Here is a 14,329-nt window from a genome sequence, read left to right as displayed (position 1 = left end):
GTGCGATCTTTGGCTTTACTTTTTTCGAATGTGAGATGCTGACATGAGTGAATGCAAAACAAGAGATGAAAAATAAAAAGATACGGTGGACTTCAAATTCGTAACTACATCAAAAAGAATACCAATGACCCATAAACAGTCCTTAAATTTTACAGATAAAATTACTACTCTTTCAGTTCCAGAACCAGTAGCACTTACATGCATTGAATCAATTTTACTCGAGCTTGACTAGCAAGTTATTATGCTTCTATCGACCACCAATTTTTTTAAAGAAAATTTTGCAAACCGCAATTGTACTTACCTCAAAAAATTGAGGACCTCACATTGATTGTGTCTGTATGAAGAATTAACAGCAATAACATCTGTTGCTTAACAGATAGAGGTTCAACCAAATATTTTCTAACATTTATTAGAAAATCTAGATAAGGAGAAATGTACTACTTTTCAGTTTTTTAAGGATATAGCAAAACAATCACCTTGCACCAATTGTTACAGATGACATCATGTATAAGGATGTCATACAGAATCAATGTGATAAAAACAAATTATTCTTTGGAAATCGCTCCTCCATTAGACTTCCAATCACTTAAGCTTCCAGGGTAGACCCTTAATGTTGAAATTTTGAAGTAATTAATAAATCTTAATCTTTTTTAAAAAAATACTATGTATGATCAAGTACTTTATCATGTTGAATCCAAGTGAGCTAAGCTGTTCTCCAGCAGCTGCAGCTCTTTTGCCTGCAAAACAACCAACTACTAATGGGGCACTTTTATCAGGCTTGTCAAACCCATATTTGTTTTTAAAATCAGCATCACTTGATGTAAATGCTTCCATTATTTCAGGCACTGAAAATAAACAAGATCAGACAATTATACATTTGAATATTTTTTGAATTGTTCATATTATTACATGGTACATTGACACTCCCAACAACCTTGCCATCACTCTGCAGTTCACTTTGATTACGAACATCCACGTAGATTAAATTCTTGTTTTCCAAGCCGGCACGAATTTCTTCGAAATTAATGGTACCTCAAACGAAATCTAACATTTATTTTGTTTTTGTATAATTTATTTTAAGATCAATGAATTACCAGTAGGTTGAGCCATGGCGGTAGAATAGGAAAACTTGGAATTAAATTGAGCCACGCGTCTAATAACTCTCGCTGCGAAATGCATGCGACCACGGCTAAGCAAATGATGAATGTTAAGCTCGGGAGCCACACCTGACGATTTTATTTACCACTTCGAGATACCTGAGTTGATAAATGCCATCGACGAAAAGATAAGGTAGTTGCGCCAATCGAAGGATAATTCAACTTAACTTGGCGCATAAATGGAACACTGGAAAAACAGTAAATATCTAATGGATAAACATTTGGTATTCGATCCAACAAAATAAGTATACTCTAATCTAATCCTATTTCTACTAGTGCGGTGCAACAGTTAGTATAGGATCAGAACGATATTTTCATGGAGACCAATATATTTTCGTTCTAACAACGTAATCATTAACATTACCACATGGGATTCCGAGGACAAAGTACCTTATCCCAGTAGTTACCTTCTAGGCTTTACATATGGGACCACCTAGAGCTTTCCATTCGTTAAAGCCTCCACTGTAAATCCTGAATATGTTGTTCAAATAAGTTATTGTTCACAATATGCTAAGTATTGATAAGGTATTTTACCGAATGGCATTATAACCAATGGTCTGAAGATAAAGTCCAGCTTTGTTTGATCTGATTGCATATAGGCATCCCAAAACAATGTTGTCTGCATTTTTTTCTGGCAACGAAATACCATATTTTTCATGAAAATCTTGGGGTTTCATAGCAAATGCATCTACAACTTCTGGCACTGTAATTTGCATTGAATTATTAGCAGTAATTTAAATGTTGAATTAATTTTCTTTTCCATACATGGAATGTTGACACTTCCTACGATTGAACCTTCATTCTGTAATTCACTCTGATTGCGGACATCTATGTATGTCAAGCTCTTTTTCTCAAGTCCTTTTTTCACAGTTTCAAAATCAACAGTGCCTGAAACAAAACAGACATTATTAATGATTCTAACCTAAACCAAAGCTATTTTTTCTAAAAGCAGCTATAACTCACCAAGTTGGGTAGCTGTAGCACAATGTCTTATGTTTTTTGACTGATTCGAGGAAAATGAAATTAGGGCACGAGAAAAAAATCGTGTTGCTGAATACATTATTAGAAAATACTGAAATATATAGAAGCTATTGGACAATCCGCAACGTTTCTTGTGATCAAGCAGTCTTATCTATACTGTTCAAAATAACTCCAGTTAATTGCGCAGATGGAGGTTTGTTTACTGCCACACGTGTAGTCTGCTGGATGTGAAAACAAATTTGCAAACGTCTTTTCCGTACCATTCCGCTTAACAAAAGAACAAGCATTGACACCTAGAAATGGATGTATTGGTTTTACATAATTTCATGGCAAGGATTTGCGCGGTGAACAGATGAATATAGTGTTTAAAAGGGGACACGGATTAGTGGAAAATAATATAAAACGCAGAAAACCAACGAGAAAGAAATATTTTGAGCTTTCACTTCAAAGCGCCAGTCTTTTTTTGTAGGAGACAGTAGGAGCTGCAGAAAAAAAATCTAATACCAAAAATTGCATTTGATTCCGCCACCAAATCGAAAGAAATTAAAAAAAAAAATGCTAATTTATCTCGAAATTCTTTTGCTTAAAAGCCGTAGACGTCGTTCATGGATGTGAATTTTGGAGAATACTGATAATCGTTTTTGGGGGGGCATCTGGAAAGCGTGTTGATGATATATCAAGGACGTTCAGTTAACTTCTTGGTGTTGCTTAACAAACGATAAAGATTACAAACGACGGAAAGCGATTAAAGCTACAGGTTTCTGAAACAAATGAGAGAAAAACAAGCACCGATCGAGGGTGATCCACAGTGACAGAACATTTCTATCAAGACGAAACAACAAAGCTGCAATGAGAGGAAGGGAACAAAAGAAGAGTACGAGATGGGTTAAACGAGTTAATCGAACAGCCGAAGATAGCTAACGCACAGTATGTCAAGATCTTATCAAATTAGTGAATTAAAAAATGATTGTTTACGAGAAAAAGGTTGTTCCTCAGGGTGAATTCACTTGATGCATACTTGGATCGTAACCCATGGATGAGTCACCATAACCCTATTTTTTTTTTTAAACAATAAATAAATGCTGACTTATTTGAGAACCGATTTCGGATATTTTACCTGGCCACCCATCGAGGAAGGAAAATCACCTCCGTTGAGTCCCATAGCCCCATAAGGGCCCAAGGAATCCTGGGGACCTCGTAATTCAGGACCACCAGGTTGGGGTGACATCATCGGTCCGGGTGTTCCAGCCATGCTATATGGTGAGGAACCTATACAAGCAAAATCAATAAAATAAAAGTGAGAATTAGAATGTCTGAGATGAACAAGGACTTCCAGTCCTTAGAGTGGAAACAACTACCAGCGGCTTTCTTAGCAGCATACAAGTTGGCCTCTTCCTGGGCTTTTCCGATATTTTTCTTGTAACGAATTCGTTTATTACCAAACCAGTTGGAAACCTGCTTATTGATAAGGAAAAGATTTATCTTGATGGCCTTAAAGTTATACGAATAACAAGCAGACCTGAGAAACGGTAATTCCACACTTGCGCGCCAACTCTTCCTTCGCCTCTTCACTTGGATAGGGGTTGCTTAGGTGCGAGTAGAAATACTCGTTCAAGATCTCGGAAGCCTGTTTGCTAAAGTTCCGTCGCTTCCTCCTGCATAGTCAGAGAGAGAAATACATTTGAAAACGTATTTTAAATGCAAACTGATTGCGCACATTACCTTGCGTCCAAGAATCGGGATCTCAAAATCATTACAGCCTCGCAAGTGCTTTGTTTGAGCTGCATTTGGATCGAGCTAAACTTGCGGTGAATGATTTGGACCATCCGTTCTATTTCCTTGGGTGTAATCGGACGAGTACGGGATTGTTCTCGAAGTAAATTCATAACGTGAGTGGTAAATTCACTGCAAGCCTAAGACGGGGAAATACATTCGTAAGTTGCTAAAATATACTATTAGAAAATAGTAATACCTGCTCGTATTTCTCCAGCTCTTGATGATAGATTTGACGAATCTGAGCCAACTTGGCTCTGTAATCAGAGTGCTCAATGGCCGAATCCGACATGGAACCGCTTTGAGAGGCCGCAGCTGAAGCGTTTGCAGCGGCACCAGCTCCACCTCCTTTCTCTGGACCAGCAACTCCTTCGGCAATCAACATGTTGTCCAAGCGCATGAGTTGCGGATCTGGGGGCTCCTCCTCCTGGGTGTTGCGGAGCGACAGAACTGGAAAGACCAAATACAAAATTTTTAAAACAATTTCATATTCAAATTAAAAAATATATTTTTTTACCTGTTTTCTCTTTGATTTCACAGAGCACAGAAAATAATGCAGGCTTCATGCGATGACAGTTCAGAGTATGCTTGCGAGCTTGGGCTTCATCAAGGCTCTGGTCAGTGATGTTCATAATTTGCTGCAGAATTTCTCCAATGTCCTAAAAACAGAACCAGAATTCATTTGTGAACAAAGACGCTAGACTATATTCTACAAACCTGCTTCCGGCCAGTCATATTTTCAGAATCAGGATTTCCTCCATCGAGTGATGACATATTAACTCCTACATTGACTCCAACGTTAACTGGAGGCAACCCATAGGGTGGCTGATGCATCAGCCCTACCTGTCCACCTGGCACAGGATGCATATGCCTATTTGGATCGTCCATTAAACCTAATGATGACTTCCAATCTCAGTAGACAATCTGTCTTGCCTTGAGGAATGGAACTGGCAATAAAGATATTGTAATAACAATTTCCACTTTATCAATAGAAAGCTATATCATTAAAAATAGTCACAAGAATCTTAGGCTCAGTTAACTAAGCGTCTATAACTATGAATTGAGCTGCAAACGGTGAAAACAGTCAACTTCGAGCACAAAGCCAACGTCTTCAAAAAATGCCGAAGGCGACAGCTGTCCGCCATAAAGAAGCTTGCTTGCGTAGCTTCATACGTTTCACACTATCAGCTTTTTCTTTAAGCATATTTTAAGTACGTCACAACGACGCAATTACACTGTAATTATTATATGATACGACCGTGGATCAATTAAAGGAAGCCTCTTCCATAAAATTACCTGTGATGTAGAGTGTTTTTTTCAGACAGTAAAAAAGACGCGAACACACAAAGGTAAAAATCGATTAATCGAAAGCTAAATATCGTCCCAAAGCGAACACCAGTAATCGATTGGGGAAAAGGGGCGCGGGTGATTTTATTTTTGAGGTAGTAAAAAAAATTTATGAGTTACTGATGAGAATAAGAAGAAATGTTATATTTGACAATTAAAAAATTTATTAATGTTACTCATACCTCTGGAAAATAGAGCAATTAACTCATTCACTGAAAGTTACATAAGAGGCATTTTTTTAACGAATCGCCTATGCCACAGAAAAGCTGTGATTGCGGATAATAAATACCATGTCAAAATATAGGAAACATGTTCGTTTCTAACAGTGACAACCGTTTGACCACCAACTGGTCCATCAGGAACACTACTATTGGCGTCAGCCTCAAAGTAAATTGGAGCTGTGTCCAAAAATCGAGCCATTCCTTCCACGTCTCTGTTGTGCAGGTGATTAAGATAAATTTACCCTATTTTTAACAAATAGATTTGAACCAAGATTACCTAAAATGAAACATACGATCTTTGGGCCTATTCTGAGGCACAAACTGAGGGCGAGTTTCGTTCGAACGATAAATTCCAATTAGTTTTGTTTCACCTTCTGTCTGTCCGTTTAATCTGGTAAACGGGTTTAACTTTTTACGAGGGACCCATCCGCGATTGACAAGAACTGTAAGACTAAATGTGGCTTTAAGAGGGAAAACGATTGTGATGCTAATTTAGTAATTACTTGGAATCTGATAGCTTAAATGGAGTAACAACATGGTAGCCACTTTGTCCTGAAGAAAGCATCCCACCAGTTTCATTCTTTTCATTTCCAACCAATGACCTTGGTCCTATATAAATTTCCTTGTCATGTTCAAATGATCCACAAAGTTCAAGTTTTCGGTATTCCATGTCCGACAGTCCTTCAATGCTGTACAATATTGGGAACATATTTTTCAGTCTAGACAGTAGATGTATTTTAGGATAAGCCTTACTTGGTGGACTGAAATGGAACTGGAGGTGCAGATGTTCTATTAGACAAGTGTTCTATAACACCAAGTTTCCATTGCCATCTGTATATCTGCCAAGTGCCCAGACCAAAGGTGAGAGCGGGTATTGCCTAAAATTATTCAATAGACCCTTTAAATGAAATTTAAAGAAAATATTTTAACTACTGATCTTACTAATAAGGAATAGCCATGAAGCCCAATATCATTCGTCGATCTTTGGTTGTAGCTGGAAGCCGATCGTCTTATGTAATGTTGTGCACTTGACTGGATATTTACAGAAAATCAATTTTTGCTTACACAGCTTTCAGTTAGGGACCAATACCTTGACCCTTTTAAATTTCTGGAGATATCTCAAGCCGAGCATGTTGAATAAATAAAAAAAATTTCAATTACGGATCAAACAAGAAGAACAGAATTACTAGAGAACTGCAGAAGATCTTCGTTTGAAATAAAAACACCTGGGCATTCAGAGACATCTAGCGGTTAAATAGCCCACAGCATAAAATGACGCAATTAAAAAACACGCGGTAAAAATTTTTCTAAGATGTAATCTAAACACAAAGAATTGTTGACAAAAAAATGAAATATGTATTCGTCCAGTAAAACGTCAAGATTCTGCGGTGCTCACGGTTACGCCTTGACGTGAAGTGTACTTGATCTTGGGCAAGAAAAAGAATGTATCCTGAGCAATCTTTGAACTTTTGTTGTTTGCTAAGAGATACGTTAGTCCCCGAAGTCAATTTCAAGATGAGTATTGCAAAGGTCATTAAAGAGGAGCTGGGTGGCTAGTGACAGTGCCGAATAACCTGTATGGATATAATCTTCGCAGTTAATAAAGGTATGATCTGGATCTTCCGACAATGCAAACTTTGAATGGCCACGTCGAATAAAGACACAACTACGAACGTATTCCTCTGCCAATGGGTTGCTAGAATCCCATATGTGTACGCCGCTGCGATTCCTACAGATGACCCAACTTTAATCACTGTCAAATTGGTCTATACCCAAGTCACATTATTTTATAAATTTTGGCAACCAACTCCCTGCTTATACTCACTCTAGAATACTTCGAATTGCTTCGTTGTAACGATGAGCGTTTTCTGAAAGAATGATGTCCAAATTGTTAACTCCACCGTATTGCATACCCTCGTAGAATGTCAGCATTGGATATTGATTAAGCCAAATTACTCGGCTGTTATTCATCAACTGGTTGAGAACTGGGCTAATATTCTTTAGGCTTTCCTGGTAAACATTGTACTCTTCTTGGCTGTGAATACGGACTATGTGCCATAAGACCATACCTTAAATAGGAAAAGGACGTTAACATTTATCCTTCCTCTACAAACAGAACGTTTACTTAGGAAAATAAAGTAAGGTTGCTCTTCATCGTTATTAAGAGACACCCATTGGCGTATGGCCTCGGTGACGTTACCGTCTAATAATGGCCGCCATTGGAATGATAGCTTCAACCTAAGGATATCACTAATAACTTCAATATCTTCGTGATAAATAAGTGGAATTGGACTCGGCTGCGACTTCCTGTCGTGATCTGGAATTAGCTAGAGATTAATTTTGATTACTACCGATCAGATAAAAGAGATCCGATACCGAGAAGGATTTCGGATTCCATTCGACGTCTCTTATTGTGTTGGAATGAAATAAAATAAAAAATTTACCATGAGAAAATTGAAAAATTGTTGACGAATTCTCGAATCACCGATAAATACCAAATGAAGAAATTTTTGCTGTGGGTTATCTTCTTTAATAGCATCAAGACAGGCAACAGCCCGTTCAACTGTGTACTGCAAAAGTTGGCATGAACCAGTTTTGGACATTAACCGCCTGGTATCAAAATATCCGAGGTTTTCTTTTTCATAATGGTAATCCCGTTGATCGAGAAGGTTACCTGAGCAAATAGGTAGCTCGTCGTCTGGCAATCTTTTCCTTTGTCGTGAATAGAGTTTCAATAAATACAAGACAATTTTACGATATGAATGGATAGAGAAAAGCTTACCGCATTTCGTGTGTTGGTTCTAGTTGTCTGATGTTTGTCTTCAATTCTCTTTGGTTGCTGGGGCATGTACAAGCCAGCAAAATCAGAAACCAGCAGACTGCATTGCCGACATGAGAAACCGATCGATGAAGTTCCATTAGAAATGCCCCGTGTGGCATTTCTAAATATATATTTCAAAAGCAAAGTTAAGCACAATCTTGAAGACACGTTTATAGAAATGGGAAGTAATAGTGTAATACGTACCTTGACACGTGACATTTAACCTGGGGGCCTAGGGAAATGGTCTACACGTACCGTTTGCCACATGTTGGTAAACTGTGAGAAACACTGTGGAATGGCCTTGTCCCTTCCACATGGGGTGGGGCTTAAGGGCTTTGTCCCTTATGATTCACTACCAGCAGACGACATATGATAAATGGTAAATCATTTCCATGGCCTTTGCATTGTGAAAATATATATACTTAACACGAAAAACCGTCTAGAGACCATAAAACCTCGCCACTTAGCAGTCAAAATACGAACCTTTAATTTTGAAATGCACGAATCCTAAAAAATTGCTAGCAAAAGCTTACACTATGACGGAAGCCACGCGATTAGATTGTGCTCTATCTTCATGCTTCTCCAACGTCTTTGTTGGACCCATGAACTAAAGCTTTGTCTGCCAATATCGGAAATCGATCGGTTGTGCTACGCAGATGAATTCACACCTCATTTTATGACAATCCACCGATAAAATTTTTTTATAAGCCAAAGGAATTTAGTTCAGGTAAGGCTTGATTATAGTTCCGACTCGCATCAACATCTGAGGCAATTTTCACACAATCTTTGTCATTCATGTACAATTTATTTCACATTTATTCATGCTGATTGGGGCAATTTGAAGAAGATAAAGAATAATCCACTTTGTAGACCGGTTTATTCGGAGCATTGCCGCGAGGACTGTAATTGCAGATATAGAACTGTTTGTAAGGCTGTCCGGGCGTGAAAGGATAGCCATTGTAATCATCGTAATATCCGATGGCTGCACAACCGACGTGAGTAGTTTCAGCCCAAACTAATTGCGTATAATGGCCAATTACTTTGCCGTTAGTTGCCTGGCAACTCCTGCGAAAAGACAAATTCAGGTAATCTAATTAGACAAATTACCCATATTAAGTGGTGTCACTTCATACTTGAAAGATACGACGCTAGCACAATCCATGTAATTGACCTCGTCAAACCAGCCATCTTTGCCATTGATGACACTGGCCCAGTCTGTCGTGTTCCTGGGTTGATGGCTGAAACTCATGTGCAAATTCTGCCCATAATTAACTGGATCGGGCTCTGTAATTCAACAACAACTACTTTTACCTCATTTTACAGCTAACGAATTAAAAAAGATTACAATACCGTGTTTGTATTGCAGGTTCTGTGCCCATTCCGAGGCAGCATTAGCCAGTGAATCATCCCACATCTTTGCAAACAAAAGAAAGGTATTACAAAACTCCAAATTATATCCAAAGGCAAGCAAAGGTACATAGGAATAATTAAATTTTCTTCTTACCAAATTAGGCATGGAAATTGCAGGCGGTTGGGGTCCCGGTGAGCCTCGTTGTTCTCTATGCGACGCCACCTTGCGTCTGAGATGATTGTGAAGATCTAGAATGAGTTTTTTCTCTTCCTCACTGGCTCTTAGATCTTTAACGACATCTTCTTCACCAATCCGAAACTGCTGTTATCACATCGCACAGGAAGCTGATTAACTTTGCATAGCACTCACAGCCCCCCGAGAAAAAGAAATTACCCAACTGGGTTGTTGAAAACGGGCATCCGACTAAGTGGCATCACTAGAAGGTATTGGATGAGGCGGTTCCGGATTGCAGTAAGCTGGTGGATCTTTAATCAAGATATCCTGGCTGCTCTCACTCGATCTCAAACTGTGAGAAGGTTGATGTTCATGGTAATCAGAGGAAGAACTTATTGGCTGGGCACTTGACAGCTGCACTTGATGAATCACCTTTTAATTCAATTTAGAAAATGAGATTTTGATTGGCAAATTTCTTTCGCCATTGGATGACTTACCAAGAAAAACAGTAGCAGACCTTCAAACAGCTTGTAGACCATGGTAGTTGTGCTCTTTTGCTGACTATTCAGTGGACTGGAGATTTTATTCTCTTTTTATATTCCAAGCGCATGGAGACGGACTACCCTTTAATTGCTGGAGGGCTTGCCATTAAGTGTTCCCAATACGGAAATAAAATAACCAACCCTTGTGACCCACATATCTCGTTAGTGACAACGTCTTTTTTAGGGTACTGTTTTAAAGTTAGACAACTAGTTTGGAACAAATGTTTTAGAAAATTACCACATGCCTACGTGTTCATAATCACGTTCACATAACCAGCCATGATTTATTAATTAAAAAATGGGAAACTGGATCGCCCATTAGGGTAAAGGGATTCTTTTCAAGATTCACAGAGAATGATTGTATTTAAACTGAAACGCGAGTTAAATAACCCACCGTTATTGATGACGAGAACTGCAATTATTAGACGACACTCTGTAGACGGGATGACCAACGATATTGCCTTTTGGACTGTAATTACAGACGTACAATAATCTGACGAGTCCCGATAGTTCGGAACAGATCACTGGCTGTCCTGGATGGAATGAGTATCCGATAGCTGCACAACCGACGTGGGTGGTCTCAGCCCAAACCATTTGCGTGTAACGTCCGATCGGTTTCGCCAAATGGGTGTGATTTTTGTAGTGTTCCATCAGCTCTTTATTATCCGGTGTCCAGGACTCACTTTAAAAAAAAAAATAAGAAATTGAAATCAAATAAAAATGGTGACTGTTAAATTAAAAATACCTAAACTTTTCGACCCATTGGCAATTCATGTGATTAACTCCGTACGACCATTCGTAATTGATAACCCAGTCCCACGTTCTGCTACTCGTTCCGTAAAGGATAGAAAAGCCGAGATTTTGTCCATAAGGAGTTCCTTCCGGTCCTGTAGATTCTAAATAACTATTAAAACAAAAACGAATGCAAGAGCTAAGTAACATACCGTGTTCGAATTCGTGATGCTGGGCGAGATGCTTTGCCCATTCCCAGGCGGCATCAGCTAATTCTTGGGACCATTTCTTTTTAAAAGAAAGCGGAAATGGTTAGAAATTCTTATTCATTTTTAAAGACGAGTGTCACACTTACCAAATTGGGAATAGAAATGGCAGATGGTTGGGGTCCAGTAGAACCTCGATTTTCTTTGCCGGATGCAACTCTCTGACGTAGTTGGTTGTGCAGTTCCACAATGAGACGCTTCTCTTCGTCAGTCACTCTCAAATCTAAGAAATCAGCCAGTTTCGGCTGTTTGACCGGATATTGAGCAAACGTCTTATCCGGAATGCAGAAAACTGGTTTCGACCGGCTAGTTGTGCTGTGTTGGCGGAAGACCATCCCGGACGTTATTGGCCAACGAGAACGGAGATAATAATACGGAAGCAGAACATGTCTTCTATTCAAATAAGGCGTTTTCTCGGCTTTCAACATGTGTGGCGTAACCTTGTTTATTAAAAACTTGGATTAAGGTCGATTCAAATCAAAAAATGTTAACGAGTTTTTGTTACCATGAAAGCCATTAGCACTGTTCCAATTAGACTCGATGACCTCATGATGGCGATGATTCAACTAGTTGTAACACAAACTAAGGGAATATCATCTGACGTTACTGGCTGGAATGGGGGACAAAGGTTCAATGGGTCGATTCAACTTTTTGGGCCTCTTACTTATCTGGAAAAACGCTCGTTTCACTACAGCTGATTTGAAATTCAAAGATAACCTTTAAGAGCTACAGGTTTTTACAGTTGGATTCACATGGTGGCAACTGAAAGAAAAGAAGGTAGGTCCAGGTAGAGAGAGGCCCACATCATTTGGTTTCCCTTTTCTTTTAGGCCCATACAGGGTCAATAACCTTTCGTGACATTTAAAGGCCAACGAAGCAGTTACTGACCTACAGAGGGTGAGGGAATGAAGTTCTGTCCACCAAGTTTCACGTTTAGTTATTAACCTTGAGCTACACTTGAATGTGATTGAAACAATTTTGCCAGTGTACCGTCTTTCTAACTGGATCTGCTACTCTTCTCGACAGCTGGGGCTAGAAGAATCAACTTCGTAAACTGGTTGGCCAATGATGTTTCCTGGTGGGCTGTAATTGCAGACGTACATCACTCTAAACGGTGTTCCAGGTGTGGCATAGTTCGTGTAACCGATGGCTGCACATCCTACAGCTTTCGTTCCAGCCCAAACCAACTGCGTGAAATGTCTAATGATTTGTCTGTTTGCAGCTTCGAAACTCCTTCATCATCAAGAAATAATAAAGTAAGTGATTATAAAGAATAACCTGAAATAGAATTACTTGAATTTGGTCACGTGACGACAGTCCATGTGCTCAACCTCTGCATACCACGGATGAATGGCTGCATCGGCCCAATTCGGTGTGGTCGAACGCTTCGAGCTCACCGTGATTGCAATGTTCTGGCCCATTTGCATGGCTACCACAAGTGTGAAACGATTATCTTCTAATACGATTAACACCAATGAAACTAAGAAAAATTCTACCCTGAAGGCTTGGATCGTGATAGAATTGACAATTTTGGACCCATCGCCATGCGGCGTTGGCCAAACCATCATCCCACACCTGTAATCAAATGTTACCAACAAAATTTGGAACAATTGGTATAGCCAATAAAGTCATTTGGATGTTGATTACCAAGTCTGGCATGTAAGCAGATTTTGGCTGCGGACCAGGTGAGCCTCGACTCTCTTTTCCTGACGCCACATGACGACGAAGACGATTGTGAAGTTCGACAATCGTATTGATATCCTTGTAGGTGAATTCCATTTGAATTGTATCTTCAAAATCTTGGCTTTTCAACGATTGGATAAGGATCTATTTGTTGCCGAAAATCAATTAAAAATATATTTTGATTAGATCATGCAAATTGTTTTACTTGCCAGATAGAAAAGGACGATCTTTCGTATCAGAGTTCGTTTCATCATGTCTCTCTAGCAGAAGTGTCGAATCAAAACTGATTTCCTGTAAAAGACGAACTCATCTGCGAACGACACAAGAAAAAGAAAACTTTGGAATAATTATTTCAGTTATACAACGTTGGAATCAAATTACCCGTCGTCTATACACGTCCCTTGATATTGGGAAGCTTGGCTTTTGGTTTATTTTTAGATCAATAGAATATACTTAAAATAAAAAAAAAAAAAAAAAAAAAAAAAAAAAAAAAAACAATGTTAAAAAGACGTGGGTGTTGTGGGTGGCATCGTCTCCTCGCATCCGTTCTCTGATTGCAATCAAAAGTTACCCAATAGAGCAGGTTATTTCCACTGGCTGGTTTTTGCAAGAGGCAACGTCCATGTCGTCGAATTTCCATTACAACTATTGATTTCCTCTGACGGCTAGACTTTCCGGTGCAACGTCAACAGGAAATGAGAAGAACTGTCAACAGAATTGAAACCACGTAGCAAATTTTCACCGGAATATATATATACATATATTGATTCGTGTACGAGGAACTATGGCAAACATAGTTTAACATGACTTACAGCAAGCCGGATTTGCGAAATACACGTAAGTCGTAGCCGGGATTGATTTTCTAACGTAGTGTCTCGGTTGCAGCTTTGGGTTTTGTTGACAACATGGCGTGTCTGTACAAACATGTTTCATCGAATTTTCTCCAACTTTTGCAAGGCTGGCACAGTTGGCCTTTTACGCAGGATTTGAAACTGCTTTCGTGTCAAAATGGACGTGAACGGGGTGAGCCGTGAGAGAACGGGGATTTCTTGTGTGTTCACTGATCGCGTGTGTCGTGTTTTGTCAATCTTTTCACGGAACATTTCATGCAGTGAAATTGTGTCACGAGAAAGCAGCAAAACTTTTCTTCTTGGAAATAACAAAAACGTTGGCAAATTTTTAAAACAAATCGTCAGTTATCGTGAACTAGGACACTTCTTCATTACGACATGTCTTTCTCAAAACCTAGTAGTCTGCAATTTTCAATGCTGGCTAATTCCT

At 39.1% G+C, this 14,329-nt stretch overlaps 6 protein-coding genes and 1 long non-coding RNA gene across 11 annotated transcripts; all 7 read right to left on the bottom strand.

The window, feature by feature from the left end:
- Nucleotides 1-530: 530 nt before the first annotated feature.
- LOC130688750 (uncharacterized) lies at nt 531-11,897 on the bottom strand. The gene is made up of 10 exons (XM_057511775.2): nt 11,871-11,897; nt 11,669-11,805; nt 2,121-2,245; nt 1,923-2,045; nt 1,692-1,860; nt 1,579-1,628; nt 1,095-1,238; nt 910-1,032; nt 680-845; nt 531-606 (listed from the first exon to the last, which is right to left on the bottom strand). The coding sequence occupies exons 1-10, from the start codon at nt 11,880-11,882 to the stop codon at nt 546-548; spliced, it is 1,110 nt and encodes a 369-aa protein (XP_057367758.2). The 5' UTR covers nt 11,883-11,897; the 3' UTR covers nt 531-545.
- Nucleotides 2,425-5,266, bottom strand: LOC130688720 (homeobox protein extradenticle-like). Of its 3 annotated transcripts, XM_059496936.1 has the most exons (9): nt 5,208-5,266; nt 4,629-4,858; nt 4,429-4,570; nt 4,111-4,361; nt 3,861-4,051; nt 3,658-3,793; nt 3,494-3,593; nt 3,256-3,407; nt 2,425-3,190 (listed from the first exon to the last, which is right to left on the bottom strand). In XM_059496936.1, the coding sequence occupies exons 2-9, from the start codon at nt 4,797-4,799 to the stop codon at nt 3,131-3,133; spliced, it is 1,203 nt and encodes a 400-aa protein (XP_059352919.1). In that variant the 5' UTR covers nt 4,800-4,858; nt 5,208-5,266; the 3' UTR covers nt 2,425-3,130. The 3 variants fall into 3 exon arrangements, with proteins under 3 accessions (XP_059352919.1, XP_057367718.1, XP_059352918.1); XM_057511735.2 differs by lacking the exon at nt 5,208-5,266 and having other exon boundaries at nt 3,497-3,593; nt 4,629-4,913; XM_059496935.1 differs by lacking the exon at nt 5,208-5,266 and having other exon boundaries at nt 4,629-4,911.
- On the bottom strand, nt 5,400-6,710 carry LOC130688731 (surfeit locus protein 1-like). The gene is made up of 6 exons (XM_057511751.2): nt 6,570-6,710; nt 6,422-6,511; nt 6,233-6,357; nt 5,983-6,168; nt 5,757-5,930; nt 5,400-5,691 (listed from the first exon to the last, which is right to left on the bottom strand). Exons 1-6 carry the CDS (start codon nt 6,609-6,611, stop codon nt 5,478-5,480), a joined length of 831 nt encoding a protein of 276 aa, XP_057367734.1. The 5' UTR covers nt 6,612-6,710; the 3' UTR covers nt 5,400-5,477.
- LOC130688723 (N-acetylneuraminate 9-O-acetyltransferase-like) lies at nt 6,776-8,464 on the bottom strand. Of its 2 annotated transcripts, XM_057511741.2 has the most exons (6): nt 8,262-8,464; nt 7,975-8,191; nt 7,856-7,886; nt 7,605-7,796; nt 7,305-7,548; nt 6,776-7,208 (listed from the first exon to the last, which is right to left on the bottom strand). In XM_057511741.2, exons 1-6 carry the CDS (start codon nt 8,417-8,419, stop codon nt 6,971-6,973), a joined length of 1,080 nt encoding a protein of 359 aa, XP_057367724.1. In that variant the 5' UTR covers nt 8,420-8,464; the 3' UTR covers nt 6,776-6,970. The 2 variants fall into 2 exon arrangements, with proteins under 2 accessions (XP_057367724.1, XP_057367723.1); XM_057511740.2 differs by lacking the exon at nt 7,856-7,886 and having other exon boundaries at nt 7,605-7,806; nt 7,924-8,191.
- On the bottom strand, nt 9,078-10,556 carry LOC130688745 (venom allergen 3 homolog). 2 transcript variants are annotated; one of them, XM_059496937.1, is made up of 6 exons: nt 10,323-10,556; nt 10,045-10,257; nt 9,805-9,969; nt 9,651-9,714; nt 9,434-9,584; nt 9,078-9,365 (listed from the first exon to the last, which is right to left on the bottom strand). In XM_059496937.1, exons 3-6 carry the CDS (start codon nt 9,814-9,816, stop codon nt 9,116-9,118), a joined length of 477 nt encoding a protein of 158 aa, XP_059352920.1. In that variant the 5' UTR covers nt 9,817-9,969; nt 10,045-10,257; nt 10,323-10,556; the 3' UTR covers nt 9,078-9,115. The 2 variants fall into 2 exon arrangements, with proteins under 2 accessions (XP_059352920.1, XP_057367752.1); XM_057511769.2 differs by lacking the exon at nt 10,323-10,556 and having other exon boundaries at nt 9,805-9,972; nt 10,045-10,167.
- A 478-nt stretch (nt 11,898-12,375) lies between the features above and the next one.
- LOC130688738 (venom allergen 3 homolog) lies at nt 12,376-13,144 on the bottom strand. The gene is made up of 4 exons (XM_059496873.1): nt 13,013-13,144; nt 12,862-12,940; nt 12,659-12,818; nt 12,376-12,598 (listed from the first exon to the last, which is right to left on the bottom strand). The coding sequence occupies exons 1-4, from the start codon at nt 13,142-13,144 to the stop codon at nt 12,376-12,378; spliced, it is 594 nt and encodes a 197-aa protein (XP_059352856.1).
- A 113-nt stretch (nt 13,145-13,257) lies between these two features.
- LOC132088265 (uncharacterized) lies at nt 13,258-14,291 on the bottom strand. The gene is made up of 3 exons (XR_009421674.1): nt 13,861-14,291; nt 13,430-13,753; nt 13,258-13,358 (listed from the first exon to the last, which is right to left on the bottom strand). It is a non-coding gene; the product is annotated as an uncharacterized LOC132088265 (long non-coding RNA).
- Nucleotides 14,292-14,329: the final 38 nt, after the last annotated feature.

This window comes from Daphnia carinata, chromosome 9 (assembly GCF_022539665.2).
Source record: "Daphnia carinata strain CSIRO-1 chromosome 9, CSIRO_AGI_Dcar_HiC_V3, whole genome shotgun sequence".
NCBI lineage: Eukaryota > Metazoa > Arthropoda > Branchiopoda > Diplostraca > Daphniidae > Daphnia > Daphnia carinata.
Note: the sequence above shows the minus strand (reverse complement) of the source record. Positions and strands in the feature narration are given on the sequence as shown.

Bases quoted from the DNA above. Each gene is read 5' to 3' on its own strand.
- LOC130688720 (XM_059496936.1), bottom strand. From the start codon at position 4,799: ATGGACGATCCAAATAGGCATATGCATCCTGTGCCAGGTGGACAGGTA. The intron at 4,362-4,428 runs GTAAAAAAATAT...TGGTCTTTCCAG, and splicing joins TGAAATCAAAGAGAAAACAG to TTCTGTCGCTCCGCAACACC. The intron at 3,191-3,255 runs GTAAAATATCCG...AAAAAAAAATAG, and splicing joins CTTCCTCGATGGGTGGCCAG to GGTTATGGTGACTCATCCAT.
- LOC130688731 (XM_057511751.2), bottom strand. From the start codon at position 6,611: ATGCTCGGCTTGAGATATCTCCAGAAATTTAAAAGGGTCAAG. The intron at 6,512-6,569 runs GTATTGGTCCCT...GTAAATATCCAG, and splicing joins AGAAATTTAAAAGGGTCAAG to TCAAGTGCACAACATTACAT. The intron at 6,358-6,421 runs GTAAGATCAGTA...GAATAATTTTAG, and splicing joins TTCATGGCTATTCCTTATTA to GCAATACCCGCTCTCACCTT.
- LOC130688723 (XM_057511740.2), bottom strand. From the start codon at position 8,419: ATGCCACACGGGGCATTTCTAATGGAACTTCATCGATCGGTTTCTCAT. The intron at 8,192-8,261 runs GTAAGCTTTTCT...TTCACGACAAAG, and splicing joins GAACCAACACACGAAATGCG to GAAAAGATTGCCAGACGACG. The intron at 7,807-7,923 runs GTAAATTTTTTA...ATTAATCTCTAG, and splicing joins AATTTTTCAATTTTCTCATG to CTAATTCCAGATCACGACAG.
- LOC130688745 (XM_059496937.1), bottom strand. The intron at 9,585-9,650 runs GTATTGTAATCT...GTTGAATTACAG, and splicing joins GAACCTGCAATACAAACACG to AGCCCGATCCAGTTAATTAT. The intron at 9,366-9,433 runs GTATGAAGTGAC...GTCTTTTCGCAG, and splicing joins GCTAGCGTCGTATCTTTCAA to GAGTTGCCAGGCAACTAACG.
- LOC130688750 (XM_057511775.2), bottom strand. The intron at 2,046-2,120 runs GTGAGTTATAGC...GTTTTGTTTCAG, and splicing joins TGCTACAGCTACCCAACTTG to GCACTGTTGATTTTGAAACT. The intron at 1,239-1,578 runs GTAAAGCCTAGA...CGAAGTGGTAAA, and splicing joins AGCTCTAGGTGGTCCCATAT to TAAAATCGTCAGGTGTGGCT.
- LOC130688738 (XM_059496873.1), bottom strand. From the start codon at position 13,144: ATGGAATTCACCTACAAGGATATCAATACGATTGTCGAACTTCACAAT. The intron at 12,941-13,012 runs GTAATCAACATC...ATTTGATTACAG, and splicing joins CTGCTTACATGCCAGACTTG to GTGTGGGATGATGGTTTGGC. The intron at 12,819-12,861 runs GTAGAATTTTTC...TCGTATTAGAAG, and splicing joins TCACGATCCAAGCCTTCAGG to ATAATCGTTTCACACTTGTG.